This window comes from Sciurus carolinensis, chromosome 3 (assembly GCF_902686445.1).
Source record: "Sciurus carolinensis chromosome 3, mSciCar1.2, whole genome shotgun sequence".
NCBI lineage: Eukaryota > Metazoa > Chordata > Mammalia > Rodentia > Sciuridae > Sciurus > Sciurus carolinensis.
Genome location: NC_062215.1, coordinates 52,444,764 through 52,468,326, shown reverse-complemented (window position 1 = coordinate 52,468,326; position 23,563 = coordinate 52,444,764). Strand labels below are relative to the sequence as shown.

General features: G+C 52.6%; 4 protein-coding genes across 6 annotated transcripts; 1 reads left to right on the top strand and 3 right to left on the bottom strand.

Moving 5' to 3' along the window:
• Nucleotides 1–1,738: 1,738 nt before the first annotated feature.
• On the top strand, nt 1,739–7,056 carry Acadvl (acyl-CoA dehydrogenase very long chain). Of its 2 annotated transcripts, none has more exons than XM_047547201.1 (20): nt 1,739–1,900; nt 1,982–2,057; nt 2,328–2,393; nt 2,478–2,550; nt 2,649–2,713; nt 2,806–2,940; nt 3,374–3,518; nt 3,769–3,898; nt 3,996–4,121; nt 4,470–4,668; nt 4,920–5,024; nt 5,447–5,533; nt 5,610–5,672; nt 5,762–5,863; nt 5,936–6,033; nt 6,115–6,187; nt 6,274–6,346; nt 6,433–6,505; nt 6,598–6,673; nt 6,748–7,056. In XM_047547201.1, exons 1-20 carry the CDS (start codon nt 1,839–1,841, stop codon nt 6,886–6,888), a joined length of 1,968 nt encoding a protein of 655 aa, XP_047403157.1. In that variant the 5' UTR covers nt 1,739–1,838; the 3' UTR covers nt 6,889–7,056. The 2 variants fall into 2 exon arrangements, with proteins under 2 accessions (XP_047403157.1, XP_047403158.1); XM_047547202.1 differs by having other exon boundaries at nt 1,740–1,900; nt 2,375–2,393.
• Nucleotides 7,057–7,134: 78 nt separating this feature from the next.
• Nucleotides 7,135–15,226, bottom strand: Dvl2 (dishevelled segment polarity protein 2). Of its 2 annotated transcripts, none has more exons than XM_047547198.1 (15): nt 14,795–15,226; nt 12,231–12,300; nt 11,805–11,950; nt 11,580–11,689; nt 11,327–11,462; nt 11,106–11,196; nt 10,928–10,997; nt 10,702–10,841; nt 10,531–10,607; nt 9,730–9,797; nt 9,418–9,546; nt 9,192–9,323; nt 8,894–9,073; nt 8,297–8,515; nt 7,135–8,152 (listed from the first exon to the last, which is right to left on the bottom strand). In XM_047547198.1, exons 1-15 carry the CDS (start codon nt 14,986–14,988, stop codon nt 7,704–7,706), a joined length of 2,211 nt encoding a protein of 736 aa, XP_047403154.1. In that variant the 5' UTR covers nt 14,989–15,226; the 3' UTR covers nt 7,135–7,703. The 2 variants fall into 2 exon arrangements, with proteins under 2 accessions (XP_047403154.1, XP_047403156.1); XM_047547200.1 differs by having other exon boundaries at nt 11,592–11,689.
• Nucleotides 15,227–15,756: 530 nt separating this feature from the next.
• On the bottom strand, nt 15,757–20,073 carry Phf23 (PHD finger protein 23). The gene is made up of 5 exons (XM_047545295.1): nt 19,832–20,073; nt 18,275–18,306; nt 18,026–18,118; nt 16,641–17,478; nt 15,757–16,549 (listed from the first exon to the last, which is right to left on the bottom strand). Exons 1-5 carry the CDS (start codon nt 19,863–19,865, stop codon nt 16,335–16,337), a joined length of 1,212 nt encoding a protein of 403 aa, XP_047401251.1. The 5' UTR covers nt 19,866–20,073; the 3' UTR covers nt 15,757–16,334.
• Nucleotides 20,074–20,966: 893 nt separating this feature from the next.
• Nucleotides 20,967–23,102, bottom strand: Gabarap (GABA type A receptor-associated protein). Its single transcript, XM_047543983.1, has 4 exons — nt 22,887–23,102; nt 22,249–22,327; nt 21,990–22,108; nt 20,967–21,468 (listed from the first exon to the last, which is right to left on the bottom strand). The coding sequence occupies exons 1-4, from the start codon at nt 22,974–22,976 to the stop codon at nt 21,403–21,405; spliced, it is 354 nt and encodes a 117-aa protein (XP_047399939.1). The 5' UTR covers nt 22,977–23,102; the 3' UTR covers nt 20,967–21,402.
• Between the last annotated feature and the right edge of the window lie 461 nt (nt 23,103–23,563).

The window sequence follows — 23,563 nt, the reverse complement described above, 5'->3', positions numbered from 1 at the left end:
AGCCCCCAACCCCTGGGCCACTGACTCAGGATGCTGTCAACAGGGCCCCCAATTCTGTTTAACACTGGCAAGACTTTGCTCCCTCCTCCAACCCTGCCCACACCCTCAGGAGGCAGGGACCCACCCCAACCTCCTTACCTGAGTCTCTGAAATGGAAGCCTCATAATAGTCCACGATGTCTGTCACAGGAGCAGAACTGAGTTACCCTCCCCCACCCCAGGCCTCTCCAGACAGCCCTGCCACCATCACTGCTGTCTGGCAAGACAGGAGCTCCTTCAGCCAAGACTGGTTGATCCTGATGGAGGACTACTTGGGGATGACCCAGCATGGGGCTCCAGCTTGGACCAAATGCTCTCCAGGCTCCCAACCAGCCCGGAAGTTCAGTACTTGCCCTCACAGGCCCAGGCCAGCCCTTTCTACTGTGTTCCCCCAGAAAATTGAGGCTACTCACCCAGCAAGGCCTGGAATAGGTCACTGTGCAGCACCGTGAGGAGTGGGGGTGCCCACCGCAATAGTGGAGGGGCGAGGAGCCAGAGGGCTGACCTGGGAGCTGGTGAAAAGCAAGTGAGGGAGGATTGAGACTAACACGGGTCACCTTAGTTTCCCCAGGCTTTTCTATGGAAAGATTTGGGGAGAAAGAGCCTTGAGTCCCAGCCTCCGCCCACTATGCTCCCCTCCACACAGACCCCTATTTTTCACCTCTTGGTCTCTGAGACATCTCTCTAGTGTTTCTCACTTTAATCTCCCTAATCCGCCAGGATTGGAGTTGAGCTGCCTTGTCCCCACCCAGTTCTAGGTGTTAAGCAAAGTAGGCAGTCTCTGAATGGACTCCTTAGGTTCATTCCTCCATAGGTCCCCAGGAATCACTTTCTCCCCCTCCCCAAAGTCAGGCACAATAAGCTACAGTTTCCTGAGGGGTCAGAAAGAGGGACTTCCCCAAAAAGGCTCCCAAAGCTCAAAAAAAAAAAAAAAAAAAAAAAAAGGAAGCTGAACCCAGCTCTCTCCTTCCCAGGCCTGACTCCAGTAAGAATCGAAGAAAGAGGGGTATGTATTTCTTGGGACTTCTTGAGTCAGAGAAGTTTGGGGAGGGGGCACAAAAGCATGAGAATTTCTACAGTTCCTCTTAGGCCTGGGAAGAATCCATTTGCCCAGAAGTCTAGCCTGGGCACAGGGGCTCTGTAAAAGAAACATGGCAGAGGGATGTCAAGGAAACTCTCTCTCAGAGGCGGTAAGGGAGAGGCAATGAACTCAGGAGTTCCCTCCTATTGTGCACTTTTAGGTGTTTTGAGAATCAGTGACACCTCCTAGGTCTCAGGAAAATTTGCTTGGGACACATCTCCAGCTCGAGTCCCTCCCTCCCTACAATTACCCTCCACTAGGATTTCACAAGGAGCCCGAGATAGTGGTTTTTCTACGCCTCTGACTCTAACATCTACCTTAGGTTTTTCTGTTCCCACTTCTGCTTTCTAACTCCACCTAAGAAGTCCTCCCTCCAGTCTACCTCCATCCCTCTGGTTGCAGTCGCCTAAGTTCCTCCCTCTGCCGTCCGTTCTATTCCATCACCCCTTTAGAGGACTATATTCTAGTTCGGACAGGCGAGATGAAGGGGCTAGGAAGAGACAAGGGACACTTGGAGATCACGCCAGGTCAGCCAGAATGCAGGCACTGGGATCGCCCGAAACTACAACTCCCAAGATGCCCTGGCGCCCGGAAGCCCCGCCTACAACCGCGTGGTGCATTGTGGAGGATGAGTCAGGGACCCGGCCCCCAGACTTGGGCAGGCGGGACGCGAGACCGAGGTCAGCGCTCCAAACAGTGGCGGACGGAAAGGATCGGACATGCAGACGGCTCGGATGACTCCGAGCGTGGGGCGGCAGCTGCTGAGGTTGGGGAGCCGAAGGTCTGTGTATGACAGGAGGGTCGGGGACGGGGGTCGGCGGACCATGGGACCGGACCAGTACTGAACCCCCTCCCCCTACAGCCTGCAGCCCAGTGCACTCCAGGGGCAGCCCCGGCCTAGCACTGCTCAGCGACCCTATGCTAGTGGTGCCGCTCAGGTTAGTGACAGCAGCCTTGGGAAGGGGTGTGGGAGTGAGGTTGCAACTAGGCTCCCACCACGCTGACACCAGCAGGGGTCACTCTCTTCGTCCCATTCACCTGCTGACTCTGGCTCCGAAAGTAGGGGAAAGGGCAAGCCAGTGTGCCCTGGGGTGAAACTAGGGGAAGGGCACCAGGTCCACCCAACCCCCACAACCAGCTCTTCCCCAGTGCCCTCCTTGACACACCAAAACCCCTTCCCCAGCCTAGCTAACCACTCCTTTCTCCAGGCCGTTCTGGACAAGTCAGATTCCCTCTCCTCTGATGCTTCCACTAGGGAAAAACAAACCAAGGCGGTATGTGACCTGAGGCCGGGTGAACCTAAACCAGGGATAGGCCTACTCCAACCAGCTCCCTGAATCCCTCTTCTCCCTGCCCAGGAATCTAAGTCCTTTGCTGTGGGGATGTTCAAAGGCCAGCTCACCACTGACCAGGTGTTCCCATATCCCTCCGGTAAGGGAAGGGGTAGCGGGTGGAACAGGGCAGTCTCATGCCAGTCTCACCAGACCTAACTCACCTGACTGATCTGTCTTCCCTCCCCATCTCTGCAGTACTCAGTGAAGAGCAGACACAGTTTCTCAAAGAGCTGGTAGGGCCTGTGGCCCGTTTCTTCAAGGTGAAGAATGACTGGGGCTTTGTCTCTGGTGGGGTGGGCAGAAATGCTTAAAAGCAAGCAAGCCTGGACTTAGGATCCTGTGCCTTACCCAGGAGGTGAATGATCCTGCCAAGAATGACACTCTGGAGAGGGTGGAGGAGACCACTTTGCAGGGCCTAAAGGAGTTGGGGGCCTTTGGTCTGCAAGTGCCCAGTGAGCTGGGTGGTGTGGGCCTCTGCAACACCCAGGTGAGGGGAGTCTTCTCATTACTTCTCAGTATCCCACTTTACTCCAGCCTGGCCAATTCAGCCCCCTCCTCATCCCTAAAGCCAAGGTCTCTTCAGGCAACTGCCCTACAGGCTGTGAGAGTGTGACTCACAGCTGTGTATGCAATCCAGCCCTCCAAACAATACAATCTACATGCAGTCCCCTAGGGCCATGGATTTCACCCTGGTTCCCAAATCCTGTGGACTGCCTGACAAGGCAGCATTTTCTGGTAGGATAATAGGAAGTCTCCCTCCAACCAAGACCTAGGACAAAAGCCAGCATCCTGTTGCACCCTCTTCATGATCCCAGTTCCCTTCTCTGAAGATGGCCTAGGCCCTGCCCTGTTGCCCATACCCTGAAGGGCAGATCACCCACATAACCAGTTACAGCCCCAGATGCCTGCTTCCCCTCCAGTACGCTCGTTTGGCGGAGATCGTGGGCATGCATGACCTTGGTGTGGGTGTTACCCTGGGGGCTCACCAGAGCATCGGTTTCAAAGGCATCCTGCTCTTTGGCACAAAGGCTCAGAAAGAAAAATATCTCCCTAAAGTGGCATCTGGTAAGGCAATCCTCAAAGACTTGGATTAAGGGTGTCCTGGGCTTGGCACAGACTAGGCCAGTTGGTGCTTGGATTACCATAAAGTGAGGCACATCATTTGGGAGATTACGGGAAGGCATCACAGTTAGTGGGAAAATGTAAAGAAATTGGATATAGCTAGAGGTATTGAGCTTCCTGAGGGGATGGGAAAGAGAATTCAAGAATTTGATGCCCATGAGGACTCCTGGTGAAAGAGCCCTCTCCCCAACAGGGGAGACTTTGGCCGCTTTCTGTCTAACGGAGCCCTCAAGTGGATCAGATGCAGCCTCCATCCGAAGCTCTGCTGTGCCCAGCCCCTGTGGAAAATATTATACCCTCAATGGAAGCAAGATTTGGATCAGGCAATCTCCTATTTCTCCCCTCTTCGCCCTCTCAACCCAATTCCACTCCCCACTGCTGAGCTCTCCCCACTTTGACCACCTCCTCACTCTTTCACAGTAATGGGGGCCTGGCAGATATTTTCACAGTTTTTGCCAAGACACCAGTTACAGATGCAGCCACAGGGACCGTGAAGGAGAAGATCACAGCTTTTGTGGTGGAGAGGAGCTTTGGAGGTGTAACCCAGTAAGTGGATTTGGGGAGGAAGAGGAAGGACCAAGGGCTGAGAGTAGCACTGAGCTCCAGAGAAAACAGATGTTGTAAGTTATGGGGGAAGGGGTGCAAAAATCAAAGCAGGTGGGCATCACATTTCTTTTGAGACATACATACTTGTGGAACTGATCTAAAACTTTGGCTTCAGCAACAAAGTCCAACACAGGGTAGCAGGACATAGCTAGGCCTCTGTAGCCCACAGGACATGCAAGCAGTGTTACCTCTACCCTTAGTTGCAGTTTCTTTCTGGTTGTAAGGAATGTAGGGGCCTTTTACCCTATGGAAACCTGTTCACACCTCAGTTTTCCTGCCTTGTTACAGTGGGCCACCTGAAAAGAAGATGGGCATCAAAGCCTCAAACACAGCAGAGGTGTACTTTGATGGAGTACGGGTGCCATCAGAAAATGTGCTGGGTGAGGTAGGGGGCGGCTTCAAGGTTGCTGTGCACATCCTCAACAATGGAAGGTTCGGCATGGCTGCAACCCTCGCAGGCACCATGAAAGCCATCATTGCCAAGGCAGTGAGTACCCTACCTGTATTCCTAGCTAGCTTGAATGAATCACATCCCCTTTTCCATGTGTCCATGTTCCCTTGCAGGCACTCCCTACACCAAAGACCCCTCCCCTGCCAGCAGCTCCAGACCTGCTAGCTTAGGTCTCCATCCAATGTGGACTGAACTCTTGGTTGTGGCAAAAGTCCATCCCTCCAGTCCAAGCCCAGCCCTCTCCTGGGGACAGCAGACAACAGTGGGACATGTGTGCCCTCTTCTAGGTGGATCATGCTGCTAATCGTACCCAGTTTGGGGACAAAATTCACAACTTCGGGCTGATCCAGGAGAAGCTGGCCCGAATGGCTATGCTGCAGTATGTGACTGAGGTGAGGGCCTCCTGTGCCCCTCTCCCTGTGGTTTTCTTCCCAGTTGGGTCAGACTACAACCCCCAGCAGCACCTGGGGCAGTGGGTCTCCAGCTTTACACCAATGCCCTAGGGGATGCGGGGAGGCATAGCCAACTCAGCTTTTGAAGGGGGAGAGTGATGATGTTCTGTTGAGGTGCTTCCCAGAGATAGCACAAGTTAATTCTACCCCTAGTCCACCCTTTACCTTCACTCCTTTCAAGAAGTGCACCAACTCAGAGGATCAAATATTTACATGTGCTTGACCTGACCAGTTGGAAGGTGAATACAAGGGCCATGAGCTAGTCAGACCTGGTTTTTGGTTTTTGAGATCTGAGTGTTGAGGCTGAGTCTGATGCAACCCTTTTCAACTTTCCTTCCCATGTGCCAACCATGCCACTTCAGTCCATGGCTTACATGCTGAGTGCCAACATGGACCAGGGATCCACAGACTTCCAAATAGAGGCTGCCATCAGCAAAATCTTTGGCTCGGTGAGGACCCAGGCATGACTAGGGGGAGTCTAGTTTGAGAGCTCCAAGATAATCTCATCTGGTTCTTTGTCCCTAGGAGGCAGCCTGGAAAGTGACAGACGAATGCATCCAAATCATGGGGGGCATGGGCTTCATGAAGGTACAAGATGGTCCTCTGCAAGGTGTAGCCAGGCAGAATGAGTAGGCACATCTCAACAGGGATTTATGCTGTGTCTTCCTTTGTGCTAGGAGCCTGGGGTAGAGCGAGTACTCCGGGATATTCGCATCTTCCGGATCTTTGAGGGGACAAATGACATTCTTCGGCTCTTTGTGGCTCTGCAGGGCTGTATGGTAAGAGAGAATTGGAGAGAGAAGGTAGGGAAGACAAGATAGTTCTGACTATTGGACATTCCTCCCCAACAGGACAAAGGAAAGGAACTTTCTGGGCTTAGCAGTGCCCTAAAGAATCCTTTTGGGAATGTTGGCCTTCTGCTAGGAGAGGCAGGCAAACAGCTGAGGCGGTAAGTTCAGGGGCCATGACAGCCAGGGGAGGGCAAGGTGGTGCGTGGTAACTAACCAGTCATTCTCCTGCTTCCTCCCAGGCGGGCAGGTCTGGGCAGTGGCCTGAGTCTCAGTGGAGTGGTCCACCCAGAGTTGAGTCGGAGCGGTGAGCTGGTGAGTGGTCAGAAGTAGGGCAGTCTGCAGCAAGGGTTGATGGGGATGGCCCTTGTAAGCCCTGTGACCATACTCCATCTCTTCAGGCAGTGCAGAGTCTGGAGCAGTTTGCCACTGTGGTGGAAGCCAAGCTGATAAAGCACAAGAAGGGGATTGTCAGTGAGTAAGCTCTGTATTGTGCCCCCCCTACCCTTGCTGTCCCCTTCCTCATATTCTAACCACACCTACCCCAATCTACCTGACAGATGAGCAGTTTCTGCTTCAGCGTCTGGCAGATGGGGCCATAGACCTCTATGCCATGGTGGTGGTTCTCTCCAGGTGAGGAGACAGAGGCAGGTGGGAGGCATGAGCCACAGTAGGGCTGGGTCAGGATCATAGCCCAGGGTTATCTTCTCTTGCTTCCCCACCAGGGCCTCAAGATCCCTGAGTGAGGGCCACCCCACAGCCCAGCATGAGAAAATGCTCTGTGACAGCTGGTGTATTGAGGTAAGCCTTGGGGCTACCCAGTGTAGGTGAAGGACTCAAGGCACAGGTGTAAACCCCTCCTTCCCTCTCCACAGGCTGCAACCCGGGTCCAAGAGAACATGACTGCTCTGCTCTCTGACCCTCGGCAGCAGGAGCTCTTCCGTAACTTCAAAAGCATCTCCAAGGCCTTGGTGGAGCGGGGTGGTGTGGTCACCAGCAATCCCCTTGGATTCTGAATACTCCCAACCAGGGCCTGGCCTGGTTATATGCCTTCTCTCAAGCCAAAGTGCAAGCCCCCTTCCTGGGGGCCCTGATTTGCCCCAAAGAAGGCCTGTTTTTCCCAGACTGCCTAATTTTGGGAGCACTTAACTGCTTCACAAATAATAAAAGTTTCTAACAATTCAGGCTTTGCCACATATGTATCTCAGTTCTTTCCCTCTTCTGCCTGCCTCCCTCCCAAAGAAAGGAGCCAGAGGCGTGGGGAGTTTGCCTCTATTGCTTTATTTGGTGTTTTATACAAGTGACTAAAATAAATAGAATAACAAAGGCAACTACACAGTCCCCAAATACCAAATACCCCAGCTTCCTTGGATTGCTGTCTAGAATGCCCAACCTCTTTGCTCCTCCCAGTATACCAATGACCACCCCTCACCCTGCAGAGGGCACAGTTGACTGGACAACAGGAAGAAGAGGTCACATTCTGAGGTTAGAAGAAGGGGGCCCACAAGACAGGGATTCTTCATATAAAAAAGAAAATGTCTATTAAAAAAATTCTCAAAAATGTAAAAAAGTCTATTTCAACTCCCAAAAAGGCTTATAAAAAACAATAAAGCTAAAAATAACCAAAGGTCCCTTGTCTACCCCTGAGGGAAGAGGAAGGACCAGGCACTGCTGGTGAGAGTCACAGTGGTAATGAAATGGTAGGCTGAGCCCAGGCACTACAAGAAGCAATAAGGTGATGACTGACAAGACACCAATCACAGAACAGGGGCACCAAGCTGACATCGGTCAGGCCAACGGTACAGACTCAACATTGGCCCCAGGGTGGCCTCTACATAACATCCACAAAGAACTCACTGGGGTTGCCCATGGCCATGTGGAAGCTTTGGCGGCTGGCTGTCAGTTCTGGGGGCACAGAACCCAGGTCTCTGACTGGAGGAGCACCTGGGGGTTGTACTGCCGGAGGAACAGGCGGTGGGGGTGGGGGCATCATGACCACCATCATTGGGTTATAGGGGAGAGCCATGCCAGGAGGAGGTCCATAGGTATGGAGCCCTGGGTGGGCTCGGAGATTGGGAGTACCCCCCGTTGAGCCTCTGGATGGAGGAGGACCCCCATCACCAGTCCCACCAGGTTCTCCACCCCGCCGAAGGCTTCCCCCACGACTGGAGGGCTCAGACTCACTGCCACTGCCAGACTTCGACTCAGGGGCCCGTTCCTCAGGTCTCCCTGTGCGTCCGGCCCCCCCATCACTTCTTGTTGAGCCACTGCTCCGGCTCCCTATGGGGGAAGACGGTATAGGGGAGGTGAAACTCAGTCCAAGGCCCTCTGGCTTCTCTAGCCTATGTTCCAGCCTCCCCACCCTGGGTTCCCCTCCACTCCACCCTCAGACTTTGGCTGTATTGGTACCTGGTGGTGACTTACCCTCACTGTGCTGGCTGCTGGCACTGCCCCCACCATAGGTATAGGACGAAAGCTCATGGTAGGGTGGGGGTTGGGGGCTATAAGGGTGTGGGGCTGGGTATTGGTAAGAGAAGGTGGGCAGTAGAGGCCAGGGGGTGGCCCCAGGCAGAGGAGCCAGGGTGTCCTGGTCTGAAGCCCCGCTAGAGCCATCATTGTCATTCAGAGATAGGTTGACTAGGTCTGCAACACAAGGGAAGAGATTAAGAAGTCACTGCTTTAAAAGGTCAAGAATCTAAGACACTGAATGGAGAAGAGTTGGGAACTGTCCCCAGAGCCACCCATGATGGGGGTCAAATATGACAAGGGCTTCTGATAAGAAAGTACTGCTACTAAGGGTCCCAGCCAAGGCCACCACTAGTCCATATGCTGCTCTGTAACTTGGGAAGAGGTGTCCCCCCCTCCAACAGCCACAGCTCTGCACCTGGTGCAAGGCTTGTTCAGGTCCCACCCATAACCAATGCAAGACATATCTTACTCAACTGTTCAGTGTCCCTGACTGCAGTTTCTAGTCTGTTCTAGAGTTGGAAAGGCAGACCAAGGACTGAGGTAGGGACTTACAACTCTCACAGCCGCCACTGAGGTCCCCAAAGACATAATAGCACTGCTCAGAGAAGGTGATCTTATTCACAGTATGTCGGATGAGACCTGCCTTCAGTAGTCCACTGGCATACTTTCGGGCCTCTCGTCGCTCTGGAAAGCCCTCCACATGATGGTAGAGCCAATCAACCACATCCGAGCCTAACATCCCCCACAGTGGAAAAAAGCCTCAGGTTCTCCTTCCAGGTCCCACCCTCAACCCTCCCAGCCTTGGTTGTTTCCTCCTGTTCCCATGCCACCTGCCCAGGCCCAGTAGTACCCAGAAAGGCATTCGGGATGGTGATCTTGAGCCACATGCGGTCTCGAACTTCCAGCCCTGACTCTGGAGCTGCCATGGCCTTAGTCACAGATGCCATGTCCATATGGATAGAGAGACCCCGGCCCTCACAGCCTGACAAAGAAGACAATGGGAAGTAGGGGGCAGGGCCCACTCCCACCAACAGTCAGCCAGTCAGCCTTCCAGTGGGGGTAGAGTGGGGACTCACCATCAGGCAGAGAGGATCCAGATGTAATGGTACTCATGGATGAGGAGCCTGGATAGGCTGGAAAGGTACCAGTCAATGCAGCAGAGTGTGACACCCAAGCAGCAGGGTCAATTGGCTGGATGGGCTCATCTGGACAAAGCAAGCCACCAATCATGTCTCAATCTCAGAAAGCCAGTCCTCTCTCTCCTGAACATGGATTTTGATTCCTCTTCTCCCCGTCCCTCCCCAACCCATTCCCCTGTGGCCTGGAGGCCCAGCACCACCTCCCAGCTCCCCTATTCTCTTGGCTTAGGGCCTCAGCCTGAGACTCACTTCGGGGGAGCGTGAAGTAAGCCTGAGGAGAGGGATCCCAGCACTTGGCCACTGTCAGCACAATGGGGCTGTAGGGGAGAAAAGGTCAGTCAAGGACGGATAAGGAAGAGGCTCAGAAGGACTGAGGCCTGGAATAAGAATGGATTCTGGGACACAAAGAGGGAGGAGAGCACACATGGTTGGGCTGGAGAAAATGAGGGTGGAGGGCTCCATAACATGGATGACTCACCAACACAGGTAACTTAAAACACTGCTGAGTGAAACAAGGGACTACCGGATATACAATTCCATGTACGGGAAGCACAAAACAGGTAACCTTGAACCAGGATTCATACTTGGGTGGAAAAAATATCAAGTAAAACGGAGGTTTTTTTGACTAAGTAAGTACTGAAGAGAATGTTTACCCCTGGGGAAATGAAGAAGTTGGACAGGGAAGGGACACCCAGTGGGGCAGAGTCTCTGAGCTATCAGCAACCTGTTCCAAGAACTAGTAGTGACACTAGGGGAACTAGGTGGTAGAAGTCACTGTAAATTTATTTGCTACGTTACTTTTTTTTTTTAAGATGTTGACAGACTCGTATTTTATTCATCTATTTAGATGTGGTACCAAGAATTGAACCCAGTGCCTCACACATGCCAGGCAAGTTCTACTACTAAGCTACAACTCCAGTCCCATGTTACATTTTTGTTTCATACATTTGAATGCTACATTATCCCACTTCTAAAAATATCAAAACAAAAACACAGGTGAAAGGGCATAAACAAGAGGCCCAAGAAACTGAGACTAGCTCAGAGGCTCACCCTGGCTTGTGCACAATGTCCCTCAGCACCCGCACAGCATCATCGTTGCTCATGTTCTCAAAGTTCATGTCATTCACCTGGAAGTGAGGGGAAATGGGTCAGGGTAGGGTGGTAGGGTGGGAGGGATAAGGGTCCCTGCCTGAGTGAGCTCAGCAGCCCACTCCAGCACACCTGCAAAAGCATGTCCCCGGGCTCGATGCGCCCGTCAGCTGCCACTGCACCCCCCTTCATGATGGAGCCGATGTAGATGCCTCCGTCACCCCGCTCATTGCTTTGGCCCACAATGGAGATGCCCAGGAAGTTGTACTTCTCTGTGGAGGGAGTCCAAGTAAGGAGGGGAAGCCCTAGGAACCCTGGAGACCAGGTCCTCCCCATCCCCAGCCAGGCCCCACCATACCCATGTTGAGCGTGACTGTAATGATGTTGAGAGACATAGTGGAATCTGTGACACTGCTGAAGGATGAGGTCTGTGGAGAGATGGGAGGGAGTTGAACTACCCTTCAGCAACCCAGGCTGCTTCGGTGTCCTAGGACTGCCTAAACCAAAGCCCATTTGTCCCATGAGAATCCCCTCACCCTTTCCATGCGAGGTGGCCGCTGTTTCCTCCGTCGTCGGTGGCGTTTGAGGAGGCGGGAGGCATTGCTCTGCTCTGTGGAGCTGCTGAACCTGACAACAGTTGGGAAGTGGAGCTCTCATAGGCAGAAGTGGTCATGGAACCAAGAAAAATAATGAGGACTGATTGGACGGAGAGAAGAGAGGGGACAGAAGCCCTAGAGAGAGATGTGTGGAGCTATACCTGCTCATAGTGTCATCCTCATCTGAGTCTCCCAGGCTGGTACTCTCCAGCTCACTGGTCATGAGGGTAGAAGAGCTCTCATATCCAGCCAGGTGGCGCTCCAGCCTTGAGGGGCCACTGGGCCTGTGGCCTCCAGCTGTGTATGAACAAGAATCTCAGGTATAGGCCTCCTGTCCTCACCCTCATCAAGGCTGAGACCTCTCTCTCTCCCCAGGTCCCAGTCTACCCAGCCTCCAGGACCTGGCCCCCTCACCGCCATGCTCACTGCTGTCTCTCCTTCGAGGTCGCTCTCGCCTCAGTGACACAACTGATTCAGTTTCTGTCTCAGGGTCCAGATTTTCTTGGCTGCCAGACACATTAGGGCTAGATGGGCAGAGATAATTTCCAACCTATGTCAGAACAGAACTCTAAGTCCTTGGCCTCCCCTCCCAAAGGGCTTGGATTCTTTCCCCTGGACTCTAGAATGCAGACGACTCACTGGAAGGATGGAGGCCTTGAGTCCCCAATGCCACTGGTCCTCTCTGGTGGCAAAGGGGGTAATGGTGGGGGTGGAGGCACCAGTTCTGTCCGAGGCTCATGGGCTGGGGGAGCCACCTCGGGTTGGGGGTTATCTGATGACACTAGCTAGAAGAATGCAAATAAGAAAACATGACTCTATTGGGAGGTGGGGTATAAGAGAAGGAATTAAGAGAAAGGATCAGAGAGGAGATAGGATCTGAGAGACCCTAGGAAAGAGTCCAAAAGAGGAGTAGTCAGTAAAAGAGGCTCTAGAAGGCGGCTGAGGGGTTCCTGCTGGACCTCCAAGTAGGTAGGAAATCAGGGAGCCAGAGATGCCAACAACTGGGCACAGAGGGCTACAGAAACAGACAGAGGCTTAGAGCAGCTTGATAATGAGTATCCTTACCCAGGACACCACTCTTCCATTGAAGCAGGGGAGGCGGGCATTGTCATCTGAAATTTCTTCCTTCACCACCCTGCCAAGAGACCTCAGAAGTCAGCAAGACTGGACTAATCATCCCCATCCTCATCCCCAAAGTTTCCCACAATCTTCATTCATCCCAAAGATGCTAACTCTCTCCTAACCTATCCAAGTCCTTTGCTCTTATGCTCACATAACTCACGCATGAATAAGAATCTCCAGACTCAAATTCTCTTTCCTAACTTCTCTCCCCAGCTCATCCTCAGGGCACAGCACTCCTCCAAAAACTTTCCTGGGCTGAGCATGGTGATGCATGCTTATAATCCCAGCAACTCAGGAGGCTAAGGCAGGAGGATCACAAGTTCAAAGCCAGCCTCAGCAACTTGGCAAGGCCCTAAGCAACTTAGTGAGACCTTGTCTCAAAATAAAAAGGGTTGGGGTTGTGACTCAGCAGTTAAGCACTCCTGGGTTCAATCCCAAGTACCAAAAACAAAAAACAACAAACTCTCTTGAGTCTGATTTAACTTCTCGGTCCAATTTCAAAGGCCATCCCCTGTGGTTATCCAGCTACCCAAAACAGTTAACTTAGGAGCCTTGCTGGCAGCCTCTTCCCAATCCCATCCCTTTACACACCTGCCCAAAAAAGGCTTTGGTCCTCAAATAAGCCTCTACTCTTCCACTTCCCTTTAGTTTTCTCTAATTCACATCCAGAGAGCTGTCCAAATGTGTAGTCTTTGCCTGGGTCAAAACACCCATTAGATGAAACAACAGTATCTCCTCATTATGCAGAGAGCTCTGAAATAGAAGGGAAGCAGAGCTTCCCATTCCCCTCACCTGGCACTAAACTCGGCACTAAGCAATATGCTCAGCCTAAGGGATCTCAAAGCTCACTCTTAGGGAACATCTCTACCACAGGTTCTCTGCAATGGACTGGACTTGCCCATTCTTCTCAACCACATTGAATCATTAACACCTATTCTGTTCAATACCATGTATTGGGCATACAGCACCATTCCTGACTTTACAGGCATGAACATATATCTATAGATTAAATCAACAAACATGTCAATTATGAGTCTTTCTTACACACACCCTCACTCTCGAATTAGGACGTCTTGTCTGATTAACCCTTTAGTCTAACATGATCTGGGAACCTGAATATATTCCATTAATCCACTTGCTACCAATGTGACAACATAACCCAGTCACTACAAATCTGTTCAACATAATGTAATATTCTTCCCAGCACAACTCAATCTCAGTATAGCTCAGTCTAATCCAAGACCTGTATTTCTATATCACTATAATCTAGTCTATAGTCAGTCTCAATACTAACAATGAAAATTGCCAGTCACCAAGAATTTACTGTATGCCATGCATCTGAAGTATTTCACTCTATGATTAGCTCCATTTCACATAAGAGAAAATCAAGGCACAGAAGTTAAATTGCCCAAGATTACATTGCTGACCAACAGAATCACCTTGATTTAAATTCAAGATAACACCCACAATAGTACATGTCTCCCAAGAGTGAACAATCTTTCTACGTAGGGTCCAGTTTGTTCAGTTCTTCTAGCCAAGGGTGATGCACTAAGCTAGAATAGTAATCTTACCAGGTAGCAAATCACCCTTGTCTACCTGACACCATCACACCCAGCCCCCACCAGTTTCTGCCAACCCAGATTATCCCAACCTAATGCAGTCTACCTTCAAAAACTGAGGTTGATTTGAGGACTCAGTCCCAAAGGTGAACACAAATGGGTTTACTCGTATTATTTACAGTTCCAGTCTAACCCAGGACAACCCACAATGTCCCATATCACTCCAGGATAGCCCCATCTATCTAGTACAGTCTACAGTGTTCCCACAAGCAGCTGTCTGTACCAACATAGACTGTGATATCCCAATACAGTTGTCCATACTAGCTAGCATAACCCCCCGACAGCCTGTCTTGAGTGACCCCCAAAAACCAAGTCTGGTACCAAGAGAAAGTAGAATTCAGAATGGCCCAAGTTTTTCAGGATAATCTACTCCAGGGCAGCCTAGAATATTCCAATGGAGCCTTCTTTGCATTAGTATAGACCAGAACGTCCTAAAACAATCCTGTCTGTCCTAGTATATACCAGAATACCCCAAATTGCCCCAGTATAATCAAAACTAATCAGATTACAGAATATTCCTACACGGACTGAGAGGTACAGGGCTGCTTTCAGCAAACCAAACTATCAGAAGACAGATAAATGTGTCCTCAGTGCAGTCCATACTATCCCCGCCTCCCCACCAAAAAGTGTGCCCCTATCTATCCCAAGGCAGCCTAATCTTCTCTAATCAGGTTTAGTATAGCCCGGGCTGTCCTGTAGCTCCGTGTGCCTCTGTCCAAATATAATCCTGTCCATCCTGAGATACAGCCAATCTATCCCGCATACTACAATCTGCTCCACCAAGGAGCAGAAGATCCCAAAGTAGCCTAGCGTAGATTTGTGCCCCTCAATATGGCCAATCCACTACAGCACAGCCCCCGTGCTTCCCAGTCTAGGCCTCGCGCTCACCCGAAATCCTGATCCATAGACTTGAAAAAGTACTTAGCGCCCGCGGGTCGCTGCAGAACACTCTTGAAATCTCCGAGCGTGATGCGCTCGGCGGGTACAGGGATCTTCACCAGATAGGGAGTCTCTTCTTCATCCAGGTGGTATATCACCTTCGTCTCCCCAGCACCAACGCCCCCCGTGCTGCAGCCCGCCATGGTCTCGCCCGCGCGCTCCCGGGATCCACCGCCCACCCAACAGGGTTAATCGCCCCGCCGCGCCTGCGCACACTCGCAAACGAGCGAGGGAGTGTGGACAGGACCGGCTCAATGCTGGAGATCAGCAAAGAGAATAAGGAGTGAGGCAGCAGGTTGGTGGCAATGGGCAAAAGGGTGCGACTCAAAGCCGCGACTGCCGCGGCCGCGCGCCACCGCCACCGACGACGCTAGCGTTCTCCAGATCCCCGCCCACCTCTCCCCATGCCACGTGATGCAAGCCCGCCCACCTTGCACCACCCTATCCTGTGAGGTCCCTTGGTCACGTGATTCCCAACTCCTCCTAGGGCCGTCACCACGTGATCACTGCCTTAAGCAACGGTCTCCGGACCCAAGACGGCTCCGCCCCCAAGCGTGCCCCCACCGGAGTTCGAGGGAGCACCTTGGCCAAACCGGCCTCTGCTCTGGGAGCAGGTAACTGGCTCTCATTGCACAGTACTCTTCCCAAGTTGGGAGCGGGAAGCATCTCTGACGCACAGTAATATGCACACCTTTGACAGTGGAGATTGTTTGGGGCTGGGGACATCCTGGAGTGGGGACAAGCCAATTGGGGTTTTAGGGTTGGCTCCTCCGAAACAACTGGGATGGGCAAAGCCCAGAGCAGAGCCATTTTGATTGGATCTTAAAGGGGTTTCAGCCCCAGCTCCACCCAGTCTTCTGCCAGCTTTTCCGAAGCCTCCCTCCCAGACAGGACAGTGAGGGCTATAAACACAAGAGCCCACTCTGCTTTATTTACAACACGCAGGCTGTCTGTACAAACAGCTGGCCAGTATTATTAAAAACAAGAGGTGAGAATTATCACCTGCTTTCCTTCCTCACTTGGCCAGGTTCTGGTACTCCACCTTTGAGCTGCAATGCTCAAAAGGGGAAGTCCAAAATTAAAAATACAACCGGTGTAGAAGAAAATAAATGGGGAGTGAGAAAAGATGATGGAGGGGAGTGCTATATTTACACTAGAGTTTTATAGACAACTGTCCCATTTCATCCCAATTCGAACCCTGGTCCAAAATGTGAGGGGTGACAGGTCCAAGGGAGAGACATTGTGTCTATAGACCAGACAGCTTCCTTCCCCCAACTACAATATGTCCAGTTATTTCAAGTCCACAGAATGGGGAGGAAGGATAAGGTAGGACCGAAGCCACTCATTTCCATTCCAAACAAGTCTCCCTTGGGAATTCCTGCCCTGAAATAAGGACAGTATCCAAACTCCAGAAAAACAGGCTGAGGACCCTGAGGCTCAGTTCCCAAGTTCCCAAGTTATGTTGTCATTTTCAAGTTCCAGTTCTTAGTCAGGGCTCTCCAGATTTGGGAAGCCCCCCTAATCGCCGGGCCTCTGGCCGAAGTTCCTTGCATTTCTGACAATAAAAGAAGTCAGGGACATTGGTCTTCTTAATCTTAGCACAGGAGAGGTGGATCCATGTCCCACACAGGCTGCACTCAATCATGGGCCTCCCTGCAAAGGGCTTTCGGCAGTAACACGTGATCAGATCCCATGAGTCATCACCTGGGGAAAAGAAGGTTCATTTGATGTTCTGCCTAAGTTCACCACCACCCCCAATCCCACCATCCCCATTGTTCCAGAGCAAACCCCTCACCTGATTCTACCATGATGTCCTCATCCATGACCCGCATCTCTCCTTCACTGGAGCTGGCATCTCCATCTTGGCTAGTTTCAGTGCTGCCCACATCCTTGCCTTCACTGTCAGTGGGAGGAGCTCCTTCAGGGTGCACTGAGGCAGGAGGCCTAGGGGCCTCAGGGGGTGTTGGGAGCACAGGGGCTGGGGTTTCACCCCCTACCACTGCTGCCATCTCTTCCTCCTCCTCCTCCTCCTCCTCTTCCTCCTCCTCCTCTTCAGAGTCTGTATCACTGGGGGGTGCCCGAGGAGGGCCAGGAGGTGGGAGTCTATCCCCCCGCTCAGCCTTTTTCAACTTCCGCTTCTTGCTCTTCTTAATTCGAGACCTTTTTTCCCCATCCCCAGGACTTGGCCGGGGCCTCCGAAGCACCCCAAAGCCAGCCCCACCTCCTGGCCCCAACTTTCTGTTCTTTCGGTCCTTCTTTCGAGGCTGTGAGAGATCCCCCTGGGAAAGGGGCACTGGGGTGAGAGCAGCAGGGGACCGGGAGGTATGTGTCAGGGATGTGGGGGACAGTGGAGATGCCACTTTGGGCCCATCCAAATCAAAGAGAGAGTCCTTGAGCTTCATTTTCTCAAGCAGGGTGGCACTATCAGGAGCCTGCAGGCGAGAGAAGGTGGACCTTGGGGGTCCGGGCTGGGTGGGACCTGCTTGAGCTGCCCTTCTCTTAGATGATTTTGCTTTCTTAACAAATGTCTGGATAGTTCGAAGATCAGAGGGGGCTGAGTCCCAGCCATCGCTGTCTGCCGCACTCTCACCTCGCAATGGAGAGCTGGAGCCAGAAGCTGGCCAATCACTTTCCTTAAAAGAAGGGAGAGAGCAGGGTCAGTGGAAACCTAAAGTCACATCAGCTCCCCCACAAACCCAGCCTGACAACCAGAGACTCCAACAATCAAGTTTCACTATACTGAAAATTTATTTTTATCCCAATTCCTATCAGCATCTCCTCCTGACCACTTCCATGTTACCTCTGCCCTCAAGTTCTCAGCATCTCCCCATGCCCCTGCCCAGGGTCCATGGAATGCTGCACCCCCATAGACCAGAGTGACATTTCTTGAACTCCTTCTGTACAGATTTTTGTTACCATTTTCATCTCCCTAAAATGTATCCAGAAACACCTCCCATTACCAGTAATCCATCATTACTCCAAAATCTTGACCAATGCCTCCAGAACCCTTCTATCACTGTTGCTCAGCCAGCTTTCTCTACTATCCCCTCTCCCACACAGCAGCTTTCCCACTACAGTCCTAAGAGCTTCAAATTTACCCAGTTTTATGTATCATTTCAGGTAGGTTCTGCCTATAAAATAGCAGTCCCGCCTCAAGGTAGTTGTTCTCCTGCCCCCTACCTCTTTGCTAGGGGGAATGTAACCAGCATAGGCCAAGACAAAACTGCAGAATTTGTTGAAATCCTCAATTGTTCTCCGACGTTTCTCTGGTGGCTGAAAGGAAGGAAACAAGGATCATACAGAAGCCAGAATCGAGTTTAAGAAGGGCATTCCCAAAGGCACAATCCCTTAAGTGAGAAATCTAGAAAAAGAAGAAGGGTACTGTTGTCAAGCAGTGATACCAGCCTGTAAAGCTAAGGGACATCTCACCTGAGTCTCTGGCTTAAGTGTCGGAGGTGGATCTGTGGAAAAATAAAAGCTGAGTCAAGGCACTAGGAAACAGTCTGTATAAGAAAGTCTCCACCATTAACCCGCGGAGGTCCCAAGTGGAACCCCCTCCTCTCTTCTAGGTCTCTCACTAGGCCAACAGGCCCCCAGCTGTGCTGGACCCGCCCCTGCTCCCCCCTTCCGCCCCAAGAGGGGCGGAGCCTGGGCGCGGCGCCCTCTCGGCCTCGCTATAGCGCTCCCCTCCCCCCAACCGGAGGCCCGGCGCCCCGCCCCCCCACTCACGGCTTCTTCAGTCTACTCGGATCTCAGCGCCCCACCCCGCCATACCGCTCCCGGGACCGAGCCCCGGCCACCGCCCGCCCCCGTCCTTCACACGCGCGCAGAGCCGGGAGTTCCTACACAGCCGCGCTCTACCGCCCGGGGCCCTCCAAGACCGCACACACCACCCGCCGACCCCCAGGATCCAGGATGACCACGCTGAACCGCTCCCCGCCCTCCGGCCCCATCTCGAGCACGAGGCCGGGCGCGCCCCTCACCCCCACCCCAAACACACACTGGCACACACATCCAACGCTACTTCGTGTCTGGGACAGACTGGAGAGCTCCAGCCCGGACGCGGCCCCACCTGCCCCCCCCCCACGCCGCTCTCCCCACAATTTTCGCCGTCCCTCCGCCCCCATCCGGGGCTTTGGCCCCTCCCCGTCTCGAGCTGCTCTCGGGCTCCCTGCCGGGCCCCCGGGCCCTGTTCCGAGCTTCTCCGGCCGCCGCCCCCCCCTCCGCCCCCGTAATCACCAAGTCACTAGGTTACGGACCCCTAAACTCCAGCTCCCCGAAACCAACTACTCTCTTCACGGAAGCTCCCCTCACCTCCGCAACTCCCAGGCTCTAACCCTCGCCAAACAACCTCCCCCCGCCAGTCGCCGGTCTTAACCCCCAACCCTGCCCCACAGCTCCCTACAACTACCCAGTTCGCCTCGCTTTCCGGCTCTCTCGCCCCACAACTACCCCCCGGCACAAGTCCCTCTACCACAGACAATACCCAGATCCCACTTCTCCCCACAACTACCGGCCCACTCCTCTAACAATCACCGGGCTATCTCTGGCGGCAACTACGAGGAGCTCCGGCACCACCGCCACAAACTCCCCCACCTCGACCAATTACCCTCACTCTGCCCTCTTGTACATCCTCCTTCCTCAACAACTCTCTGGGCCCCCGATTCCTCCCAACCTCCCAGTTCCATGGCCCCAACCAGTACGAGGCCCTTTCGGCCCCTAGCCCCCGAAGCTTAGGGTTTCCAGCTCCTATCCCCTGCCCCCCACCCCGAAAAATGAACCACACACGGGGTCTTATCTCCAAGTACCCCAACCCAGTCTCCCACTCCTTTCTCCAAGGTCTATAACTCGTCTCTTCCCCACATCCAGGGCCAGGTCCCCGACCCCTTCCCGCACTCCCCCGCTGGGCTCTGAGGCTCGACCTCCAAGTTTGCCAATTGATTCCTCGCCCGCCCCCCGCCAGCTCGGTGCCGGTCGAGAGCTCACCTTCGGGACTGGGCTCCGCCATGGCTTCCAGCATCGCCCCCTCCCCTCCTCCCGGTCCGGCGTTCCCCTCCCCTCAGCCGGGGATCCCGGTGCCGCCTCGGGTGCTCGATACTCCTACTGCCTCGCTCCACAGAAGTGTCCGCTTCGGCTCCGTTGAGACTCCAGTCCGCTAGCTGCTGCCGCCACCTCCCTTTACCACAGCCTCCCGCACTCCCGGACCGGGCCCCCCTCCCCCAGCGCCGCCGGCCGCCTGCTCCCTCCTCCTCCTCCTCTCTTCTCCCTCCTCCCTCCCTCCTTTTCCCCCGCCCCCTACCCCCCCTTCGGACCGACGTGCAATGCACCAAGGAGCTTGTAGTCCATCCGGGGGCAGCGGAAAGGGGACCACATAAGCCTCTGGAACTTCAGGTCCCAGCAAGCTACGGGCTGGCGCAGGCGCAATAAGCCTCTTTCCGTCCCCGGGGAGTGGCGGGGAGATCGAGAACTAGAGCATAGACCGGAAGAACACGCGCAGGCCGCTGGGAAATGTAGGCTAGGCGGGACCGAGAAAGAAGAGGAAGAAGGGATTAGAACTCTCGGCCACCATACTGCCTCATTCTGCACCTTCTTTCTCCCCCAGGGGGACCGCCCCACTTCCGGCCTGGCGGAGAAATGATTGTTGGGAGATGAAGTTCTCCTGGTAATAATGTTTTTTGTTTGTTTTGTTTTTGTCCCCCCTCCCAGGTTCTCTCTCCCTTATATTCCATTCCACGGGATCATACAGGCTGACACAAAATCTGTGACAGGCAACTGAGGACGACAGTACTTGTACTACTTCCCACACATGAACGTGTCTTCCAATCTGGAATAACAAAAATTGGGTATGTTTATCTAAAGCAAGATATTTTCAAACTTCCTTTGAACCCACAATGAAAAAATATTTAGAATTCAAGAAACGTGTATATGAAACTGTTTGACTATTTGCAACAAATGCATCCTTTTTATGCTGATAGGGAAATGCCCAACATCAACGGAATAAACCAAAATATATTTCTGTTCTACCAAGCAGTACCCATTCCTCCACTTATCCAACTACTGAAGCCCATAAGGTCTTGGAAAGACTTAAAAGTCAGAGGGAACAACACAAGGCAAAATTCAGTTCAGCTTGGTGGTTTCCTCTTTATTGATGTGCCTCCTACCTTCCCCCCACAATTTCAGGCCCTTCCATCTACCCCCCAAAAAGAAGGTAATGAAAGGAAGGGATTGTTGGGGTTCTAAGCCCCCTGGGCAGTTAGAGAGGAACAGAAACCAAATCAATCACTGGAGGTGACAGAGATTGACAGTCAAGAAGTAAGTCTAAAGTGGAGTAGGGATGGAGGACAAAGAAAGGTAGGGAAAGGGGAGGAAGGAGAGGTACAAGAGGCCATGTCCACCATTACCCCTCCTAAGAGGGCTGGAGAGAAAGCCTCAAACATTAAGAAGTGCAGGTCCTGAAGAAGGGAGGTGGTGTCTGAGCCTGAAGGAGGTGGAGGTCAAGAAAAGGGTGCCACCTCTCTCTTTGTGGAATGGGACCCCCCACCTCAGGGGCAGCAGCTTCACAGACCGTAGACGCTTTCATCACTGTAGGCAATGTATAGAAAGAAGTCTTCCTCGTGGTGTTCCTGGGGATGAAAACAGAAAATGGTGTTCAGACAACTGGGTTTCAGTTACTTGAACCACCCACTAACCAGATAAGTTCTTTTTTTTTTTTTTTTTTTTTTTATTGCTGTACTGGGGATTGAACCCAGGGCCTTGTGCTTGCGAGGCAAGCACTCTACCAACTGAGCTATATCCCCAACCCCAGATATGTTCTTCAAGGACCATTCTTCTTAGGGCCCCCAAAATCAGTGCCTGACTCTCCTTCACTGACTCTAAGTCCTGCAGTAGTCCTGAGGCAAGATATCTGTTTTCTGATATATTGGAATGGGGAAGGAAACTGGGTAGTCACAAGAACAGTTCCTTCAGTTCATTGGTTGATTCCCTTCTCTCTACTCCCACTGTTCTGTCCAACTCCAACCCAAGATGGTCATGAAATTTTAAAGCTAATAATGTTAATTCAAGAACTGCTAAATTAGCACTTTCTTCCCTTGAAACTCTCCCAGGACTCCTTTCCAAAGCCTTTACTACTTCCCAGGCACCATACCTGGTATAGCTGACCCATGGTGGCACTAGTGGGTGGAATGACATTGTTGACAAAGAAAAACAAGGCATCCTCAGCTCGGAGATGAATTCGCTTCCGGATCAAGAAGTAGAACTGACCAACTGCCAAAGATATAAGGTGCAAGAAAGTCACAGAGGTCATAAATGCCTTTCAAAGAACAGCTGCTAGACGGAGCCTCCTCCCACAGAGATGGCACTCCCACCAACAGGAAGCAAACCTGAGTCTTAGGTTAGGTTCCCACCTGTGAGATCAGAAGGCACCAAGTATTTCTTTTTGTCCAGATCTCCTATCCGAGCTTTAGGAGCCTTTTCTACTATCACCTGATAAAGGAAAGATGAAAATTAGGCGACAGCTACAGCTCTACTGGTCAACAACTCAAGCTACAATATATTCTCAGTACTCAAATCTGCCCCAGACCCATTTCTTTGTTTCTGTACATGCGATGCAGCACTGAGTCCAGAGATTCTGACCTCGCTGGCTCACCTAAATATCCAGGATCAATCCCCTAACAGCACGTCATAATAAACAAGTACCTTAATCAAAGAAGCAGGGTGACTTGTCTGGGCTGACTAGAGCTTCAATCTCGAAAACTCAAGTTAGCTCGGAAAACGACCATGCGAAGTTCAGACTGTCAAATCCCCAAGGCCTCCACTCACAGGAAAGCCAAGATTTCTCTCTTCGGTCGATATTCCCTTAAACCCTAACTCTTCAGCTATTCCACTCTTTTCAACCCTCGTCTCAGGGACAGCAGTTTCAGGCTCACTCCCTGCCCCACCACAGACTGGCAGCCCAACTGCGGCGCTGCTAGTCTCAAACCCAAGCCCAGGCTGTGGCCTCAGCGTTAGCGCCCTGAGCCCTCGCCCTGGCTACTGTCCTCACCGGGACCCGGTCCGGGTATTTCTTTCGGATCTTCTCGCCCTCAGAGCGGCGCTTCTCGAACGGATGCTCCTCTTTGTACACGAACTTCATCCTCCCGGGAACCGGGCTGGACCGAGCTGGGCTGAGGGAACCCGGGGGGGGGGGCCGGGATGGGGGGCGGCGGCGGCGGCGGCAGCGGCGGCGGCGACGCGCGGGCGGACTCAGCGGAGCGATCCACGGACTTGCGCCACTTCCCTATTCACCAACCCCGCCCCCGACCTTCCGGGGCTGTCCCGCCTGCTAAGATACGCCATTAGCACAGCGCACTAACGCCGCTAGCGTAGCACCACCCACAGTCCGTCCTCCTCACGTCATCAGCGTAATCTCTTTGGAATCAATTTATGAGCTACGCAGGCAACGTAGCAAAGGTTGTTGGTTTTTACTATCGTCAAAAATAACTGAAAACCCTTTCTCCACCTCCCCCACCAACTAAGTTTGGGATAAAAAAGGATAAGAGATGATAATCATAATATGAGACTTGGTTCTTCAGAAGTTACTTTCAGAAATAACGTAGGGGAAGAACAGAGACAATTACAAGGCTAGCTATTCACGAAACATTGCTACGTTGAAGAGGGGCCGTTGACACCAAAACAAAGTAGTACCCAAGTGGCGGAGACGTACTCCAGAAATGAGAGAAG

Excerpts from the sequence above, each read along its gene's own strand:
- Acadvl (XM_047547201.1), top strand. The coding sequence starts at position 1,839 with ATGCAGACGGCTCGGATGACTCCGAGCGTGGGGCGGCAGCTGCTGAGG. Across the intron at positions 2,551-2,648 it reads GGTGTTCCCATATCCCTCCG|TACTCAGTGAAGAGCAGACA; the intron begins GTAAGGGAAGGG and ends CCATCTCTGCAG. Across the intron at positions 6,506-6,597 it reads ATGGTGGTGGTTCTCTCCAG|GGCCTCAAGATCCCTGAGTG; the intron begins GTGAGGAGACAG and ends CTTCCCCACCAG.
- Dvl2 (XM_047547198.1), bottom strand. The coding sequence starts at position 14,988 with ATGGCGGGCTGCAGCACGGGGGGCGTTGGTGCTGGGGAGACGAAGGTG. Across the intron at positions 11,951-12,230 it reads ATGGAAGAGTGGTGTCCTGG|CTAGTGTCATCAGATAACCC; the intron begins GTAAGGATACTC and ends GCATTCTTCTAG. Across the intron at positions 10,998-11,105 it reads GGCCACCTCGCATGGAAAGG|ACCTCATCCTTCAGCAGTGT; the intron begins GTGAGGGGATTC and ends ATCTCTCCACAG.
- Phf23 (XM_047545295.1), bottom strand. The coding sequence starts at position 19,865 with ATGCTGGAAGCCATGGCGGAGCCCAGTCCCGAAG. Across the intron at positions 18,307-19,831 it reads GGCGGAGCCCAGTCCCGAAG|ATCCACCTCCGACACTTAAG; the intron begins GTGAGCTCTCGA and ends ATTTTTCCACAG. Across the intron at positions 17,479-18,025 it reads ACATTCCCCCTAGCAAAGAG|GAAAGTGATTGGCCAGCTTC; the intron begins GTAGGGGGCAGG and ends CCTTCTTTTAAG.
- Gabarap (XM_047543983.1), bottom strand. The coding sequence starts at position 22,976 with ATGAAGTTCGTGTACAAAGAGGAGCATCCGTTCGAGAAGCGCCGCTCT. Across the intron at positions 22,328-22,886 it reads AATACCCGGACCGGGTCCCG|GTGATAGTAGAAAAGGCTCC; the intron begins GTGAGGACAGTA and ends TTCCTTTATCAG. Across the intron at positions 22,109-22,248 it reads GGTGCCTTCTGATCTCACAG|TTGGTCAGTTCTACTTCTTG; the intron begins GTGGGAACCTAA and ends TATCTTTGGCAG.